The 19,846-nt window shown below is 38.8% G+C and overlaps 1 protein-coding gene across 2 annotated transcripts in view; it reads left to right on the top strand.

Annotated features, from left to right (window-relative positions):
- Positions 1-1,503: 1,503 nt before the first annotated feature.
- DMGDH (dimethylglycine dehydrogenase) overlaps positions 1,504-19,846 on the top strand; it is a 35,715-nt gene continuing 17,372 nt past the window's right edge. The window contains exons 1-8 of one of the 2 annotated variants that reach the window (XM_026036657.1): positions 1,504-1,663; positions 5,871-5,969; positions 7,215-7,379; positions 7,818-8,022; positions 12,772-13,020; positions 14,220-14,418; positions 18,607-18,776; positions 18,949-19,102. In XM_026036657.1, the coding sequence (XP_025892442.1) occupies positions 1,604-1,663; positions 5,871-5,969; positions 7,215-7,379; positions 7,818-8,022; positions 12,772-13,020; positions 14,220-14,418; positions 18,607-18,776; positions 18,949-19,102 (1,301 nt within the window). In that variant the 5' untranslated portion in view covers positions 1,504-1,603. The remainder of the gene's footprint in view (positions 1,664-5,870; positions 5,970-7,214; positions 7,380-7,817; positions 8,023-12,771; positions 13,021-14,219; positions 14,419-18,606; positions 18,777-18,948; positions 19,103-19,846) is intronic. The other variant, XM_026036650.1, reaches the window with a different exon arrangement.

Raw genomic sequence — 19,846 nt, 5'->3', positions numbered from 1 at the left:
GAGTGCGGGACGGGCACGGGGAGGAGGCGCTGCCGCTGGCGGCCGCAGCGCGTGCGGGGCCTCGCGGGCACGAGGCGCGGCGGCCGTTAGCGGCCGTTAACGGCGAGGCCGCACCGCCCCAGCGCGGCTCCGGGACGGGGAGGGGGAACGGGCTGTCGAGGGGAATTTAGCGCCTTCCGTCGTGACCAGCGGCGCGGCGGGTGCAGCTGAGGGGCCGGGCCCTGAGGGCCTCTCCGTGCCGCGGCCCGTGCGCCTCTGGGTGCCTCAGATGGCGCCCGCGAAGAGCAGAGCCCGGCTGGAGCAATGCGGGGCCGGGCAAGCAGGGCTCCCTGCTGCCGGGCTCTGGCTTGTACCCGGTCTGAACTGTTCGGCACCCGGGGACGCTGGTGTTGCCCGCAGAGACAGCCCGGGATGCTCAGCGGGCGCCTGGGTCTGCCTGAAAGGTTTGGAGAGCTGTCCACAGTCACAGAGAGGCAGTGTCAAATTCACAGTGTAAAGAAGGGTGCATAAAAAGACCTTCCACCCTTGTGCTTGATCTGTGTTTGTCTGGTAAAACTCAGTATAGGAGTTTGGACAAAGTTTTCACATCTATCTGTTAAGCAGTTTGCTATTAACTGGGAAAAATAATATGTAATCTCAAAGAGGAACGCATGCAAGTATTACAGATCCCATACGGACAATCTGCAGTAGTCTGAGCTCCTGTTCTTTTTCATTCATCCCCACACGCTGAATGTGATGATGTGGGTTCCTCCTGCGTTCACAGCTAAAATTTCTTACTGTTGTGTGAGATCTTCATTCATAACAGTTAATAGTTATATTCATAACAGATAATAGTTACATTCATATACAGTTAATAGTTCTGATCTGTGAGCGGGGGGTAGGCAGCAGGCTGGTTAAACATCAGGTACCCATTTACCAGAGAGGCTGCAAAGGCAAACAGCAAAAAGCTGTATGCTGGGGTGGGGAGAAGAGATAAAATTAAACAAATGTTAAATAACTGTCCTGAAGGGAGATAACGGTCTGTTTTCATGGTAGTCTGTATTGCTACATCAACGAGAGGTTTCACCTTGTCTCACACATTTTTAATTTACATGAATTTCCTAATGCAGCGTATTACTTGGCTGACCCTGGAAAGTCATAGATGACCCTGGTGTGGTAGAGGAGGAGACCGGGCAAGGAGGAGCAGAACCTGTGACAGCAGAACTGGTTTACGCTGGTTTAAAGTGATTGTGAAACTGCAGCATAGGAGGGCAGCACATGCGAGCCACTGAGAAAAAAGGTTTTCCGTAATGTTTGGATTTGGCAAAATGGAATATGTTGCAAAACATTTTTTTAAAAAATTTCTCATTGTGTTACATATACTGCAGCGCCAGATCATTTATTTAAAGTGATGGTGTCACTTAGACTCCCAAGCAAAGAACAAGATAATATTGTAGCTGGAGCTGTAAACAAACAATCAAATGAAGTGTGCTAAAGTGCAACTGTCTTGTTTTTTTCCCCCAGGAAAGAGAATCCCTCCTTGGGGACGGATAGAGCAGACACAGTGATCATCGGTGGCGGTTGTGTTGGCGTGAGTCTAGCCTATCACTTGGCTAAAGCTGGCATGAAGAATGTTGTTCTGCTGGAAAAATCAGAGCTTACTGCAGGATCTACATGGCATGCAGTAAGAAGTATTTTGTTAATTTCTCAGGTTATCCTCAATTTGTAATATGATGGTGATAGAAATTTTTATGATTCTCACATTCCCTGGTTTTCCAGAGATTAATTCTCCTTTTTTTTTCTATAGGTGCAACCTTTAGCACTGAGTTCTGTGTAGTCTTTCTATGTGAATTTTGAAAAGTTGATTCAGCTATCCATAATGAACTTTCCTCATTTTGTAAAATTTGTGATAAACGTATTTTGAAATTACTAGATAGGAGGTACTCAAATACAAAGGTAACTGTTAATATTATAATATGCTTGTTGCAGTTAACTGATCTTGTACTTTGAAACTTTAGTTTGAACTTTCTCGACTTCAGTGTTTATTTCTAAAGTAGCCTAGTTTGTAGCACTGCAGACTGTAGCACTGGCAGTGGTTGCATTGGCATGGCTAAGATAGAAATGTGAAATTTGGCTTCATTCTGTGTGTAATTGCTTTTCATATATATGCCATGTTGAAAGAGAGGTGTCCAGGGCTCATCAGGTGCACATCAGTGTCCAGGGCTCAGAAAGTCTTACTGTCCTAGAAATTTACTCCGATATTACTGGCTCTCTAACAGAGCTCTCTCTGCAAGAGCTCGCTTTTCTGTTCTTGAAGGAGCAAAATGAACAACCATGAACTGTTTTTCCAGAGCTGAATGTTTGTCTGTACTCTAAGAAAAAGAACAGGAAAGACATACAGTTAATAGTGACAGCTGGGCAAACCTCCCATAGTTACACCGATCTAGTGGAGATAGTGGTACACGACGTGCACGACATGCATGTATGTAGCTATGTATTTGCTATGTCAGTGTCTGCAATGGGTAGTGTAATGAATAAAGCTTGGTGCAAAAATAACTGCTTTTTCCACTCACTTGCAGTGAGGCTTGGGTGAAAATAAAGAAAATTATCCTGTTAAGTAGCAATAAAAAAAGAATGTCAAAGCATCAGCATGCTGCTCTAGCACTACTCTGTTCATACAATGGATCATTTATGCCATGCTTGTATTGTAATATCAGGGTGCCTTTCAGAAGCACATTAAGGGGACTCATATAGACTGTGAGTCCTCTCTCATACATTCTCATCCTCTTTTTGGTCTGAAGTCTGAAGTACTTGAGTAGAGATGTTTCATGCATTTGGGGCTTTATGAAAGAAAAGGGTAAAAAAAATAAAGATCATCGCCAAAGATGTTTAGGTAGGTTTTTTACTTTATTGTACTTGCTTTTCAACAAAATACATTTTATGGAGTTGGAAAAACATAATTCAATAATTATATTCCTTTTAGACAGAAACATAACACAGCTGATACAGTTCAGAGCACCATGCATCATAACTGTCAGATGAAATGGTTACAGAAATACTTTGATTGAAACATGCATGAGTGAGCCACAGACTGAAATCTATTTACCCAAAACACTTACTGAAAAATGTGTGTTGGAAGATCCCCTTGTTGAATAAGAAATCATGGAATAGGGGGTTGTTACCAAATGTTTCCTTTGTTGTAGTTTTTAGACTCTCTCACAAGGGTTCACAGCTCATAAAAGCAGCCTTTCCTTCTATATTTCATCCTGCACTTCTTAGTGAAGTTAATGATGGGCCACTGGGTGAGGAACACTGCTGTGAAAGCAGTGGTGAATGTGGAGTGCAGCAGGGAAGGTGCCTGGAGAGGCAATCCGGAGGGCTGCTCTGCACTGCCTGCTGCAGCAGAAGGCTGTGTGAGTAACACAGCAAGGCACTATAAAATACAAATGGCTCAAACACAGATAACCTGCCACTCATGAGGCAGGTTAGAAATGACGAGCAGTTGGGTGCACTACACAGTATATTATCAGTCTTTGCTGCATTTGATATTACACTGATGTGCTTGAAGATGAGAAAGTTGGTGGTAAGTCTGTTTCACATGATATGAGAGATAAAACTGTCGCTGTCAGGACTTCTTTATTATGCCAGATAATATGTGCATGTGTCAATGGTTTACTCGCAGTGATATAATACTAGGTACAGATGAAAATCGCGATATATTTTGAATGTGAAAAGGCACGTAATATATTGCCCACAGCCAGAAAAGTCGAGAGTTGACTTCAGATGTTGCTGTACTATACCAGGTTTTCCCTCTTTCAAGGTCCAACAAGTTCTGCCAGTGCTCAGGGTCATATTTCAGGTGGATCATATTCCTGCTAATGTTTGTGCCAAAACTTCCTTCCCCTTCTCAGATCTGACATAGATTTGGTTGACTTTCATTTTACTTAAATTGAAAAAAGTGTGAAAGTGTGTCAATTTTTATACTACTAATAATGAGACCCAAGTGCTGCTCATATTTATACCTATCTAACCAGTGACTTCATGACTCTTAATGATAAGCAGACTTTAAGACCTCCTGCAGTTGTTGTCTAGTGCAGGTCAGATCATTTGCAATCTTACACAAGCCTTGAGGACTGAACAGAGCACATGTAGTTCAGGGATATGTTTTCCCATAGTAATTCTTTGAAAAGGTGCTTTCTAAGAAACGGTTTAGTGCATATCATTTTGTTATGTAATACTTTTCTGTGCAACACTCAATTGATTTTGGTGCTGATAGTTAATAAATCACATCACAATTCAAATAAAAACTTCTTACAACTTGATCAAACTTGCAAAGACAGAGGATGTAGGAGATAACTCTACTAATGCCAATTCTCTTCCAAATTCCAGTTTAATAACTGAGTTTTTATAAAATCTGAAATGGACTGAATGAGAACAAAACTGATAGATGAAAATTTCACTATATGAAAATTTCAACCAATGAAAATGCTTTAAAATCTCAGCATAGTATGCTGAACATTCCTAAAAAAAAAAATTCACATCACATCACATTCACAAACTCCAAAATCCTCTGTCAAGTGAAAAAAAAGAGCAAAACTAAGAGCATGTTTGTAAGAGGAAATTATAGAGATTGAGAGTGGTCCCTGACAACTAGAGAAAGGCAAGTGTTGTACTCCAAAAGGACGATCAAGGAAACTACAGGCCTCTTATCCTTACTATTGTTCCCAAAAAAATCATGGAGCAAAGTCTTGGATCACATTTCTGGGTACATGAGGACAAGAAGATGATTGGGAACAACCAACATAGTTCTGCCAAGAGTAAATCATGCCTGATAAGTCTATTTGCCTTTATAAAGGTAATATGATAAAATGACTTGAATTTTGGACGAGGAGGGAGTAGTAGAGGTTATTTACCTTATTTTTAGCTAGCTTTTAGATGCTGCCTTCCATAATATTCATGTAAACAGATTAGAACATTTTGGTCTGGATGTGCAAACAAGTAGATGGTTAAAAAACTGTTTGGATGGTTTGGCTCAGACAGTAACCAAACAGTAGCAGTTAATGGGCCACTTGCAGGCAGGTAACAGGTGGAGTTTTGGTGGGGTCTGTCCTGGACCCATCCTCTTTAATATCTATATCCACGATTTGGAGGAGGTAATAGAGTGAACACTCATCAAGTTTGCAGACAACAGCAAATTCAGAGAACCCATCACCCTGTGCTGACAGGCTGGAGGGGCGGACTGAGAGGAACCACGCACAATTCAGCAAAGACAAACGGAAAGTCCCGTAGCCAGACGGGGAGGTAACAGCGTCTCCATCCTTGAAGGTTTTCAAGACCAGAAAGAAGAAGAGCAGCTGCTCTTCTACAGCTGCAACATGAGACAACTGTTGAGACCAGAAGAGTACTGTCTTCCGCCACCCTGTAGTTCACACCACAGGAAAGTAATAAATTGTTCAGATTTGATCTTTGTGAAGGTTTGGTTTCTATCCCATGCTCTTTTGCAGAAAGCAGAAGGACTTGCTGCAGGATTTCTAGTGAGTGCTTCCAGAGACCTTTAGAGATCAGGAACTGAGTTGTATGCCTCTTCTAAAGATTTGGAACAGACAGCTGAGTAATTTAAGAGAGGAAGGAAGTCGCAGGAGAGAACAAATGCAACAGTATCGTAACTTGATAGAGTTGATGGAAAAAGACAGGTGGAAAAATATGTTTGCAGGGAACAAGAATGCTATAGTAAGGGAAGAATTTTATTTTTGTAGTGGATGGCTCCATTCATGTGTTACTTTTCTTTACAGTAACTTGACAGTTCCTTTTTGAATGACAGCTGGAATGATAAAAAGAAAATGCTCCATTTCTAATCACATATTTAATATTGTTCCTATTTTTTATTTGAGGCTGGTTTAACTACTTACTTTCATCCTGGAATAAACCTAAAGAAAATCCATTATTACAGTATCAAACTATATGAAAAGCTGGAAGAGGAGACTGGACAGGTAAAATCCTTAACTTTAGAAGCATTAATTCAGATCAATCTTACTGTGAGTCTTATAGAGGCATTTGGGCTTGAGAAGTTGTGTGTCCATATGTTAATGATTATCATAAGGCTATCCTTTTATTGAAATATTTTTCTGCTTCCATAAATATACTATAGCCTGGTGCTTATTCACTGAATATTTTAGAAAGTTTCCAAGGTCCCTCTAATCTTTTAGAAAATGGTTTTCATCAAACATCTCAGAAGCTCAGCAGCCCCAGAGTGTGCAGCTCTCTATAGGAGTTAAAATAGCAGCAAGGATGTGGGATGAACAGGTTGATTATTGTACATTCCTGCTTTAAACATGGCTACTGGAAAGTATGCGTGATATGATGCTGCCTGTGCTTGAGAAGATTGCTGCAATTCTTCCTGTCCCTCCTCAGAGCTGAGCTTTTTATTAAGTGGCTTCAGGAATGGGTATGTTGAGAAACATGGGAGTCACGTTTTAATCTGTCATCATTCAGCCGTATAGTTTCCATTCACGAAGCAGATGCTTGCTTCAAGCTACAGCAGAAGCTGTAATAGAACCTGCATGCTCCTGACCTTGCCAGTGTGCTAATTGACAATTGTCATAAAATACCTGTTGCCTTATTCTGCCACTCACCTAAGACATTACAACAAATTAGCATTGTGAGTTCTCCTACAAAATGTTTTATTTGCCGTATTAAAGTACTGTGATGCAAGAGAAGCATAAATTAAGTTATGAATGCCGGAAAGTGTCCACCTAGATAGAGTTTTCTACATTAGTAAGAAGAGAAAAAAGGAGAGAATTACTTGAATCTGTAAAGATGCTTGATCAGTTAAATTTATTTTGCATCATCTCAAAAGAAAACTATGCAGGTGATAATCTTTAATATAAATTGTTGTATGTTTATTTTCAAATTCATCTGATACACTTCTGAAAATCTGAGCCATAATTTCAAGTATTGATAAATTTTAGTTTAAAACAACAGTATCATGACATTCAATAGAGCTTTTTTACAATTTCTTTTCAAGATAGTGTATATTTGGGAAGTTATTTTGGTAATGACTTTTTTTTTTTTCTTTTTTTCTTTTTTTCTTTTTTTCTCTCTGAGTCTGCATTTAAGTCCTGTTTCTTAAAGGACACTTTTATTTCAGTCTCCTTTCAGTGATATTAGTGATTCCCAAATATGCATTTACTGAGATAAAGATCCTTGCAATAACTGAGTTTTGCTGTGTGTTTCAGATTGTGGGGTTTCATCAGCCTGGCAGCATCAGGATTGCTTCAACCCCAACTAGGGTGGATGAATTCAAATATCAAATGACTCGTGCCGGTTGGCACCCAACAGAGCAGTACTTAATCACGCCTGAGAAAGTGCAAGAGTTGTTTCCCTTATTGAATATGGATAAGGTAAAGAAATCTTATGAAACATAATGTCTTTTGCAATTAAATATTGGTCTACCAGATATATAGCTCTACAGCCTGTTTCTTTGCTACTGTTTGTATAAAAGGGTTTTGGTTTGCAGTGAAAAAAAGAGCAGACTTCTATGCATTTCAGTGCGTATTCTGTGCCATAATATTTAAATACTGGGACTTTGGCATGTATGGGAGAACTGATGAATTTTACTTCTTTAGAAGCACTGTTTAGTTAGCTAACCTTAGCTTTTAGAACACTGTATGGTTTTAAAATTTGTTTTGATTTGCGTTCCAGAAATGTAGCAATCTTAAAATTAATTGACTTCAGTGATTTTATTTTATTTTATTTTATTTTATTTTATTTTATTTTATTTTATTTTATTTTATTTTATTTTATTTTATTTTATTTTATTTTATTTTACCTCCCCTTAGGTCCTGGCTGGCCTGTATAACCCTGGCGATGGACATATTGATCCCTACTCTCTTACTATGGCTTTGGCTGCGGGAGCCAGAAAATACGGTGCTCAGTTAAAATACCCAGTCCAAGTGACTAATCTAAACTTCCGATCAGATGGGATGTGGGAAGTTGAAACTCCACTTGGAATAATTCAAGCAAAAAGAGTTGTGAACACTGCAGGTAGGTCTTAACATAAGCATTTGTATGCTCTTGAGACTTGCAAACTAATTGTTACAGAGCATCTGTGCTACTCCGTCTGGATTACAGAAATAGGTAATACATGTTTATGAATATTCATTTATTTGTGGTAAAATATAGTCTACGTATATCACTGTAACAACATTGTGAAGAACTAGCCTTTAAGTTAATTGTCCTTTATGGATATTAATATTCCTTTCTTGTTAAGCAGTTAGTAGCTAGACTGTCTTGTTAGATTCTAGAAACAGGGGAGGCCTTTATTAGCCTACAGTAAAATGTGTAGAAGAGACAGAGAGTTATGGCCTATGCAACTTGTCCTCTAAAATTACAGGACCTCTTATAAGTGCTACTGAGGAAGGAAAAAGGGATGTACAAAGGAATTCGAAACCTCTTTGCCATTTTTTCGGAGACTGAGGACTTGCTATCAGTAAGATAACACTGTGTATTCCAGTGTTACCTTTCTCTAAAGCTTGACTCTATCTACATATTCTTGAACCAGCTTTTTGTTGCCCTTTGGTTAGTATTTTAAGTATGCATTTGGCTTAACAATATCTTTTTTCATGTAGTAAAAGTTTCCTAATTCAAGGTAGCTGGTATTTATACATGTGATTTTGTATTCATTATGTTAAAGGAGCCAAATGGATGTTTCTTTTTCAAAGAGCTTTTGGGCAAGAATTTCTGTTCCTGTTTCCCTAAACAAATCAATAGATCTAAAAACCTGTCTGTAAACTAACCACTTCTTTTTATGCCACTTTATGTTTGGTGAGTAGAATAACTATGGCTGTTAGTTGGAATTAGGAGTTAATTGATTGGAAAGGAAATAGATTTGGAGGAGAGAACAGCTTGGGAAAGGTTCCTGGAGATGATTGGAGCACTGGCAGCAAGTGGAATGTCTGTGAGTGAGAGGACTTACTGGCTAAGGAAGCTCAACCTGGAGGGATATCATAGAGGGAGTAACACCAAAGAGATGGAGAGGAAAGAGATGGAGATTCCTTCAGAAAGGAATCTGAAACGATTGATTAAGGAAACTGGAGCTTTTTTAGGCAATAAGATTAGGAAAGGTACTTGAGGATTGGCTCCAGGCAAAAGAGAGGCTTTAAAATTGAGACTCTCTGAGTTCTCTGAAGAGTAAAGACTTGTGGAGGGAAAGACAGATGTGAGTAGATTGCAAAGAAGAGAAACCAACTGAGACAGGATTTGACAAAGGAGGAGGAAAACTGATTTGCACATAGAGTGAGAAAAACTAGCTGAAAAGGATGTGAGGACAAGTGTAAGATGGGATGGGAAAGAGAGAAGCTTGAGATAGGTTGCAAGGAATGAGATGAAGGATTGAACTCAGAAGATGGGCAGAAGAATTTGTGCTTAGTGGGTGACCTTCCTCCTTGGGTCTGGAGTGCATGCAGAGAGCCTTGTTAGATCATTGCTGCCTTTCAGGGCAACTGGGAAACCAGGTGGCCACATGTGCCTTCTCTTCTCCTTTAGCATCCATAGGTTAACACTTGCTAGTGCAGTCAGCTTGGCTAAAATGGCAGGGGTCTGTAAAGCTCCCCTCCAGGTTTTAAACTTGCCGGTTACCCTGTCATGATGTCAATAGTCAAACAGGGTGGGAATGAGCTGGGATTACAGAATGGAAAAACAGCTCTTTTGGCAATCAGACCTCTTATTTTGGCCCCAAGCTTCTAGGCACTCATTATTCTGGACTCTAGGCTTTGCAACATGTTAATGAAGCATTATAAATGAAATCTGTATGTATATTTTTGTAGCGTAGTTGTCTCTCTTTTAGTTATGCATCTAGTTGACATTAGGCAGAGTTTTCTAATAACCATTTTTCAATTTTTATTTGCAAAACCAGAATGCACCCTTCTGAATTTTTCAGTCTTTTTTTGATTTAATAACTTACCAAACCAGAGAGATACTTAGTCAGTTCTCATGTGTAGCTAACCATTCTGCCAAAATGACCATTTGAAGCACATGTTGCTTAACATTCTGGCTAATGATGTGAAATCAATACGATGTAACCCATATCTTTAATAAGTATTCTGTCAGCTAACATTCTTCTCAGCCTTGGCTCATTCCTCTACAGATCATGACTGATATAATTCAGAGCTCATGCTTCAGGCTCATATTGCAGTCTGAGCATTGAAGAACACATCTGAGGGCTTTCTGCATTCTCTCTTGCCCCCACCTCAACTGACATCTGCTGTGGAACTGGAGCAGACTAGTTCCAACCAATTTTTAGCTCTTCCTTATGTGAGATTTCCATCTTTGAAGAAAGCAGATCCTTAATAAATAATCCATGACATGAACTAACTTGTATTGAGTCTGATGAAGTGATTTGCAGCCTCCTTTTAATAGAATGATTGATTAAAATCTACAGAAAAAAGAGGTTTGTTTATATGTACAGTATGTATGCAGGAGTATATAAACACACAGGTGCATGCATGCACACATTCAATCTCCCTACTCTTTTATACATATGTAGTAATGGAAGATTTTGTCCTGATTTTTTTTAAACAAAAACTGGAATGCATAGTTCAACTCTGCATTCAGTATCTGTTCAAGATATGCTAAGTGATACCACCAGTAAATATTTCAACATCAGATGTGTGCCATCTCCACAATATAATCATTACAAATGTCCCAGAGATATAATTTATACCTTCATTTATCTCTACTATGTGTGATAGAGCTTGACATCTGCTTCCAATTAGAATTTTATTTCAGTGAACATATTCCTCCCGTTGTCCTTTTTGTGTAATGGCTTTTGCACGTGGTTCAAAAACTTTAGACAAAGAAACTATAATGTATTTCGTTTAGTAAATCCCAGCTGTTGTTATTCCTGATGATTAAACAAGCAATGAGCTTAAGTGTGAACTTTCTTTTTTAGAACTACATTATTTAAGATTTTGTATGGCGTATACCTAAAGGATTTGCCTTTAGTTCAACAGCAATTCAACAACTCTGATTTTATATGATTCCAGAATCTTAATTGTTAAAAAAGCTTAGTACTATTTTCAGAGAATCAAAGTTAAGAATCAAAAAGCTAAAATTTAGTCTACCAGTTTTATTTTGTTTGAATATCATTACTGTCTATATTTTCCCATTGGTACTGTATACTGGGTAAGCAAAATAGTAAAATTATTAAAATTCATTAGGAATATATTCTTGGAGCATCATCCTTTTTCAAAATATCTCTTGAAGTCCGAGCAATTTTGGCAGAAAAACAGGTTGTAATACTAAAGCTGGAGTGCTCTACTACTTCACCCTGCCCTTTTCCAGCACTGATTATTAGTTCACTGTACCTTAAAATAGTGATCTTCGTAGATCATTTATGAATGTCCAAATCAAAATAATTCCTTAAAATTGGTTTCCTGGCATGTTGTCGTATTATATCACACATGTATCTTATCTTCTTTGCACATTTATAACATTCCCACATCACTTTTTCCTACATAATTGGAAAAAAAATGGGCCTTGTAGGTTTTTGGTATGATTTACAGATCTCAAAAATTTGTAGGGGTTTCATGAAGAATTAGCTCTTTCTTATTAGCTCTTTTTTATTAAATTTTTACTATTATTATTCTTTTATTCTTTTATTTATTATTTTATTAGTTCTTTTATTTCAAAGGTCCCACTACCTCTTCTTGTTCTTCCATTCTCCTTCCCCCAACACTGGTTCTCAACCCCACAGTCTGCCCTGAAACTACTGCCTCTTGGATTTCCGCCCTGCATTCCTACTTCTTGTATCTCTGTTCCTCTATCCAAAGAGTCAGGACAGTGAGGTGGAGGGATATTCCAAGCTTCTTCAAGCAGCTGCTTTTCCACTTCATTGTGTCTGTCTGATTCCCTGCTCAGTAAGTTGCATCCTCACATCAGACGTGAGCCGTGATGCAGAGCCCAAACGGACATGCCAGGCAGAGCCAGCTGGCACAGCTAACTAGGACGTAGGTACCTCCCTAAGTGGATGCACTTTGGCAATTAGAAACAGCTAGTCTTGAAAGACCTTACCAAAGACTTGGGACTTCTTTAAATTAACATCTAATAGAATACATGAAGGAAATGTGAATGGAAGTTGCTACATCCTTCATCTGATCACACATGTATCAGGATTTCTAAGTGGATATCTGTCTGTGGAAGAGCATGCTGACTACTCACCAACAGAAACATTATAATAAATTGTTTATTAAATAAGAAACTTAATACAAGTCATGTGATGTATGAGAAGAAGGAGAGAAACCTGAATTCTTGAGGTTAAAAAAAAAATATCCTGCTGTATTAGGGTGTTAGAACTTGGCCACCCTCTTGAGTAAGTATACTAGCTCATTTGCTGGGTAATAAGAGATTAGGTTAAGAAATATGATGTGAGCTAATTTATTTGTGCTAGAGCTGTGGTTGTGGATGTATTTACTGAAATAAACCATGAGGTCTGTGGGACTGTTAATTAAAATCCCTGTGAATTTTCTAGAAACTTAATTCGTATTTTTTTCAGCTATATTTATGATCAGCAGTATACTATAATAATGTGTGGTGGTATAATTGGGAGCAAGAAAGTAACGTTATGGAGGATATAAAAGAACTGTGCTGGATCATAGGAAAGATAAATTGAAAATTAAAAATATGGAGAAAGTGATATCGTTCTCACCATCTGTAAAGCAGAATAGCTCCTGATTTTTTTTCTTTTCCCTGAAATAAATGTATGAATATTAATCCTCTGTTTGTTGTCTTCTATAGGCTTCTGGGCCCGTGAAATAGGCAAAATGATTGGTCTGGAGCACCCTGTCATACCAGTTCATCACCAGTATATTGTAACATCAAGTATCCCTGAGGTGAAAGCCCTGAAAAGAGAACTGCCTGTGATTCGTGACTTAGAAGGATCATATTATCTAAGGCAAGAAAGGGATGGACTTTTATTTGGTCCATACGAAAGTCAGGAGAAGATGAAGCTACAGGACTCATGGGTAACACATGGAGTCCCACCTGGTAATTAAAACATTTTTTTCTTTAAACTGTTAAGGACTAGCATGCCATTTAATATGTATAAATCCCATTCTGCCACACTGGCTGACTTGATGAAACATGGAAATAACTTCAATGCACAATTGCGGCTCAGGAACTTTTTTTTTCCCAAAGAATGGTTGTAGCCTCTAGTTAGGGGTAAATAGAAATAACACAGCAATACACCAAGACTGTTGGAAATAGGCACGACATGTATGTGTAAAACATGGCCTAGCCCTACTCTCTGAACAGATGTGTGTGTGTTATGATTAGATCTAGTCATTAAATCTAGGAGTTGTAAGTTTTTCACCTGAGCAGAGACTGTTCAAAGCTATAGCTCTCTCCAGCATGCTGGCAGCAGCTTTGGATTTTTGGTTGCTCCCTGGAGCTAATTGTAGTTAAACAGGAATACAGATTCAGTAAAGTAATGTCTTAGACAAAGTGGTATGATCAAAAATAAATGCAAAGAGTTATAGATTAGTAGATTTTTTTTTTCAAAAACAAAACAAAATTAACAACCCAAAGCATCGTTATTGCTGCTTGTAAAAGTGCACTGTTGTATCTCGACCCAGCTCTCTGTTCACTTCTGGGCAGAATCAATGCTCTTGATAATTTAAAAAATGGTCCTTTCCTAACATGGAATAACCAGCTATGCTGGACACTGAATTGATCTGCCATAGCTTCCTCACGTTAGTGTCTCCGCTAGTGTCAGGTCTGCTCACTGCTACAAAGGGAGGTCCAGTAAAGCTCAGAGCTCAGACTAAAGGTTGAAATATATCCAAGAATTGACTGTACACCAAGGAAATCATAAGCTGACCCAGGCAATATCTTTCCTTCCCTCTTGATAAGATTGTTGCCATCTCAATAAAAGTAAGTAGTTTTTGCTAACATGAAAGGAAGTTTCTGTGTTTCACCATCTCCTTTCTACTTCAGTGTTGAATTTGTGTGACCTTAGGGTTAAACAAATACGTATGAAAGGCCATGTAAATACAGTGACAATAAACTTGATCCTGCAGGTAACTTGTGGTTTATGCACACCATTTTTCTCACTTAGGATGAGAAATGCTTGAATGTGTACTGTCAATTCTGTATAACAATACATGCAGATTGCATACCTGTATTGAAAGTGTAAGTATTTTCAGTGCAATTAACAAATATATAATATGAGTCAAATATTTGTGCAGGTTTTGGAAAAGAACTTTTTGAATCTGATTTAAACAGAATAATGGAATATATTGAGGCTGCTATGGAAATGGTACCAGTTCTGAAACACGCAAACATCATAAACACAATTGCGGGTCCTATCACCTATTCTCCAGACATTCTGCCTATGGTGGGACCACATCAGGGTGTCAGAAATTACTGGGTAGCTATTGGTTTTGGGTGAGTAAATTCATTGCTACGACTTTTGTCCAACGCCTTGTTAAAATGGCAGTCTGACCTTTGGAAAAATCTGTGGGTTTGGGGGGTGTATTTTGTACATACTGTATGTAAAATGTAGTTGTAAGTAGCCTTAGTCACTGGGACTCAACTCTTCCTTCTTTCTCACAGCTTCCTCATCATTCTCAATTCAAAGTCAATCATAAAATGAACTGGAAAGTGTTTGGTAAAACCCAACACTTTTAGAGCTCTAACGTCTTGTACACACAGCACCAAGTACCAGTCATTTCTTGCTGCTCTCTGATGTGTCACTAACATCATCCTTCAGAAGAAGGAAACAAACTGAAAAATAATGATTGACGTTGAATTGCATTGCTTTCAATAAGTGTTTGGCACAGGCAGAAAATGGTGCCGCTGAAGCTGTGGTGAGAATGAGGGGAATGAACCCACAATGCTGCCCTTTGGGTAAAAAACTGGAGTCAAACTAAGCAGGAGGCCCTGCTGGCATGCTAGGGTTATGGACACAGAAAGGGTCTTACTGGTGCTGCTCATTCTCTCCTGCTCACTTTGGTATTTCCTTTGAATGCCTTTTGCATCATAGACACCCTGAATCCGTCGTAGTGAGTGGTAAAACTCTTACTGACTTCTCTTTAATTACTGTAGTTTCCTCATTGATTCCAGACAAAATAGAATGAACTAAATCCAATTCCAGGCACATGTTACTGAACATGTTTTGTTTACATTGTTCTTCCAATTGCCTAATTTGCGGTCAAAATCCAGCTCAGCTTTTTCTATTTTTTTCTAAGCCAAACCAAACAAACCCTCAGACTGTAAGATAAAGCTGTATCACTAATGTGCTTTCCTAGGCCCCAAATTAAAAGACTTTGGGAATTTTGCAACAATTCATTGTGAAAGGTACTCACCTTTGCTACTTGGATTTAAAAAAAAAAAAAAGAGAGAGAGAAAAAGATTTTTTAAAATCTTTTAATAACTCTTTCAAAACTTCTAGATGCAGAAGTGGCTTGCCTGTTCTCCAGAAAAACAGATTTAGTTTGTTAATGATGCTTCCACTCTTTGGAGCTTTTCTTCCAGCATTGGCCTCAATGGGAGCATAATCAAAGTTCCACATAGAAGTAACTGAAGACTAGTGCTATCCATTTACTTTTTTTTAAAACACTTTTTCCAGGAATCTGAGTAATCTCTAGAAGTTCAGACACAGGTTGCAGTTATGCTGCTGGGAAGACAGACTATCATTGGATTGTCCTGTCTGCTTTTCAGGGATGTTTGACTCCCTGTTCCGTGCCTCAGGGTCACTGCAGCGTTGCAACCAGTGTTGTAATTTTTTGTGTGCATTAGCAATCCTTATCTCACAGTCAGCTAGCAGGGACATTGTGACAGAGGACTTAATGCTGCTAGTTCGGAGGCTTTTTATCGTCTAAAATTAGCAGCAGTTAGGCAGTGTAATGTGCAAAGAAGTTAATAAGTATCATTAGCGGGGTTTGCAGCACTGTTTATTATTAAGGTTGCTCAATGCTTCCCATTTAAGACTGTTTTCCATTGCCTATAACTTTGAAAATGTCGAGTTGGCTAGAATTTTCTTCAAGAAATTTTAAGTCAAAGCAGTGTAACCATTCCACAGAATGAGATTATTGGAGAGTACGTCGTTTTGCTAGAGTTAAGCTTTTGGGACATAATCTTTCACTTGAAAAGCTCTGAGATTTTCTGAGAAAGAACCTGACATTTGGCAGAAATATCTTCTCTCCAACAGTTGTGCCTATTTGCCATTCTTCTATCCTTGAAGATCTATCCTTGAAGCTAATATACAAACCTTTGAAAAGCTTTTGGATCATAGATACTTGATAGAGGCTCACTAAATCTTGCACTAAAATTCCCAAACTCTACCTATAGTCTGTTCTACAGCCAGAGAGTGTGTAGGATTTTTCTTGATGGAATGAGATAGAAAACGGATGAACCTGAAAGAGAGACACTAGAAAAGAGACCAAGGAGTGTGGGGACTCTGATTTCTTAGGAGAGAGGGATGGAATGAGAAACTTTAGGAGTGGAAAGCAGATGTGAAATAAGTAAGAATAAGAATAGAGAAGGGACAATATGAAAGATGGAATATGGAGAAAATAAAATGGAGTCAGGCRCAGGACTGTATCCACACCGCGGAGCGGCCTCGCAGGCTCTCGTGCCCTGGGGTTACCCTGCTTGGCTCGGCGGCCCTCAGCCCCAGCTAAAACCCTTCCCCGTCATCTCGTCTGTTGCCAGCCAAGTTCACATGATGGTGTCTGGGCCTTGGGCTTTAGCAAATGGCACTGGAGGACTTGAGCTGGCTAAAACATCTCCTGGAATGGTGCCTGGACCAAGGTGTTCATGCTCACAGGATTTAGGCCCTCAAACTGCCTAGCTGACACCACTGGCTGCTGGTGCTTGTGCAGTACTTGCAAGGTGGTGCATCGCAAGCAGTAGTCTTTAGTTTATCCCCTAGGGTACACTAAAGGACACAAACTTGCTCTGAGAATCTAAAGATTTTGCTGAACAGGAATGTGTTTGACAGTGACCACATGTATCTGGCTCTTTTTTCTTTGTGTTTTACTTTTAGAAAACGAAAAATTACAGATTAAAAAAACACTATATGAAAGTAATCTCATAAAGATTATGAAATGAAGCATTCTAAAGTTAGGAAGTGCCAGAACTAAATAGCTTGTGTAAGTTGAATTCCTTATGCATATGCATCAGTATTAAATAACTACATTCTACTTATTCCATAAGATATTTGCCTATTTAGTTCAAGGCATAGAGTTCAGAACGCAAAGCTGATGGCGGCAATTCAAATTTGTTGTAGCTTCACTATTCAATGGGAGTCTCTGTGATTTAATTACTACATTCTAATCTGAGCTTAATTTCAGGATTGAGTTAGTGTTTCATCAAGAATTTTTCTGTCACGCTCACTGGAACATTTTGCAAATAGCAAATTTGTTTTGACATGCCCTTTAAATGGAACAATATTTTGTCACCTTTTTAAGCACAGAGATATTTGCAGAGATCTTTAATTAACAGAGATGTTAAAAACAATTATTTACATCATTATTAACAACTATTTGTCATCAAGCCATTCAGTTCCAGTGTCCAATCTGAGATGCCTGTAGTTTGGCGTTGCACAGTACTGTTTGGCCATATCTAGACTGAATAGTGACATACTCATATTGCAACCCACCAAGGAACCTTGTCTCCTAGTTGTCCAGTTCAGGGAGCTGGGTGGACCATGTCTAACAAACAGCCTTCCCCCTGTGAAAATGCAGACAACAGGCATTTTGAAAGTTTGTATTAAGATGCTTACCTAAAAAATGACTTAAGTAAAAGAACCTTAAATCTGTCATTTCCTGACTTCAGAATGCCTACCTTTATTGTCTGATATTGTTCCTTTAATCCAGATTTCTTGCAGGAAATCTCTACAGTCTGATCCTTCACACACTCATTAGGTAGAAACAGGACAGGTTGTTGCTACAGATTGCCAGCAGAGAACTCCCATGAGCACATTTTGTTAGCATAAATGTCATGGAAGCCCGCTCCGTAATTGTAGTGAAGACAGAGAAGGTATTCCAGGTGAGAAAAGGCAATTCTGCCTTGCTTCTGACATGAGTGCAAAAACATTTCTGTGTTCTGTTCCCCTGTTCCTCCACCTTTCCTTATTTTCTGTGAAGTGCTGTAAACTGTACTCTCAGTATTTCAAGTTGAGGACTTTCATTCTTGAAAATTGTCTTGCTAGGGTTGTCTCCTGAATTCTTGTTGTTGTTACTCTCACCAATATAATGTAAATGCTCAAGATAGCTGCTGGAATATCTCTGTTTTTCAGATCGCAGGACTGGAAAAGAAAAGGTGTTCTGTTGCTAGAAAGTGTATTTTCTGGAAATTAAAAGTTTGAGAACTTGCTTCAGTATTAATTGTTGGGGACTTGTACCATCTCTGGAAGGACTATTAAATTCTGAACTTCTGAGAAAAAAAAATATCTTCCTTTAACCAACACACTGGCCAGAGTGTTGCTATTGAGAGTGTGGTAATAGAGTCAACTGTCAGTGAAGCAATCTTTGAAAAAAAGAATAAAGATAAAAAAGGAAAGAAAAAAAAATATTGTGCAGGCTGTGTCAGTAATACATGCTGATATTGAGCTCTTTTTCTGGTTTTAAGATATGGCATTATACATGCTGGTGGCATAGGAAAGTACCTCAGTGATTGGATCCTTGATGGGGAGCCTCCATTTGACTTGATAGAATTAGATCCAAATCGCTATGGAAAGTGGACTACTACAGACTATACAGCAGCCAAAGCCAGAGAATCTTATGGATTTAACAACATTGGTAAGAAGATCATTTCTGAAGTTTGTTTATATCCTGACAATGGGTTTCAGCAAGGGCTGGCTCTACGTTTGTGTTTGTGTGTGTATGTGTATATATATATGTATAAAATATGTTCTGTCTTGGTGATGGACAGTATACCATTATTTATTTATTTATTTACTTGTTTTTCTAGTGGGTTATCCTAAAGAAGAAAGATTTGCTGGAAGACCAACAGAAAGAATCAGTGGGCTTTATGATTTACTGAAGTCAAAGTGTTCCATGGGCTTTCACGCAGGATGGGAACAACCTCATTGGTTCTACAAACCTGGAGATGAGACTGGATACAAGTAAATGAAAGATTGTGTCTTTTCATCTTTTTTTTTTTTCTTGATAAAACCTCATGACAGTAAGGGCCAGCAGAGTTAAACTTAGGAGGAAGCATATGTTTAGCATTCGTTTCAGCTATTCCATTATTGTTTTTAAGCAGATTTGTTTTTCATATTTTAGAATCCATTTCACTGTAATAGGGTAGGCAGCCTTGAGGTAGCCTATAGCTGCTGTGGATATGGGCTATTAGGGAGCAGAGAAAATGGATTGGACAATAAGTTATTCTTTATAACCTGTGTTTTGTTATTTGCCCCTCAGCAGCACATATTTCACAGACTCACAGAATGGCTGAGGTTTGAAAGGACGTCTAGAGATCACTAGTCCATGCCCCCTGCTCAAGAATATTCCTATCTGACTAATTCTTAGGAAATGAGGACCCTTTTTTCTCTCTGTCTGCCTGCCTAACCACATGCTTGCATCAAGGAGTGTATAGAGATCCTGCAGGACTGCTGGAGTCCCCGGCTGAAAGAGGCTCACAGGGGAAAGAGGAGACACTTTGTGGTGTTCGCAAAGTCGAGCTTTGACCCCTTAAACTCAAATAAATGATTCAGCAACAAAGCATGCTATGATTACATAATGAAAAACTATAACGTTTGAGCAGTTCACAGCTTATTGTCCAAAATGGATGATAAAACATCAGCTAATGTCTTACTCTGTTGTTAAAGGCTTTAAGAATTAATCTGCGACCGAGGAAAATATTGGGT

Source organism: Nothoprocta perdicaria, unplaced genomic scaffold (genome assembly GCF_003342845.1).
Source record: "Nothoprocta perdicaria isolate Ctin4 unplaced genomic scaffold, notPer1 scaffold_1, whole genome shotgun sequence".
Lineage (NCBI taxonomy): Eukaryota > Metazoa > Chordata > Aves > Tinamiformes > Tinamidae > Nothoprocta > Nothoprocta perdicaria.
The sequence above is the reverse complement of the archived record's forward strand: the minus strand, read 5'-3'. Positions and strand labels throughout refer to the sequence as shown.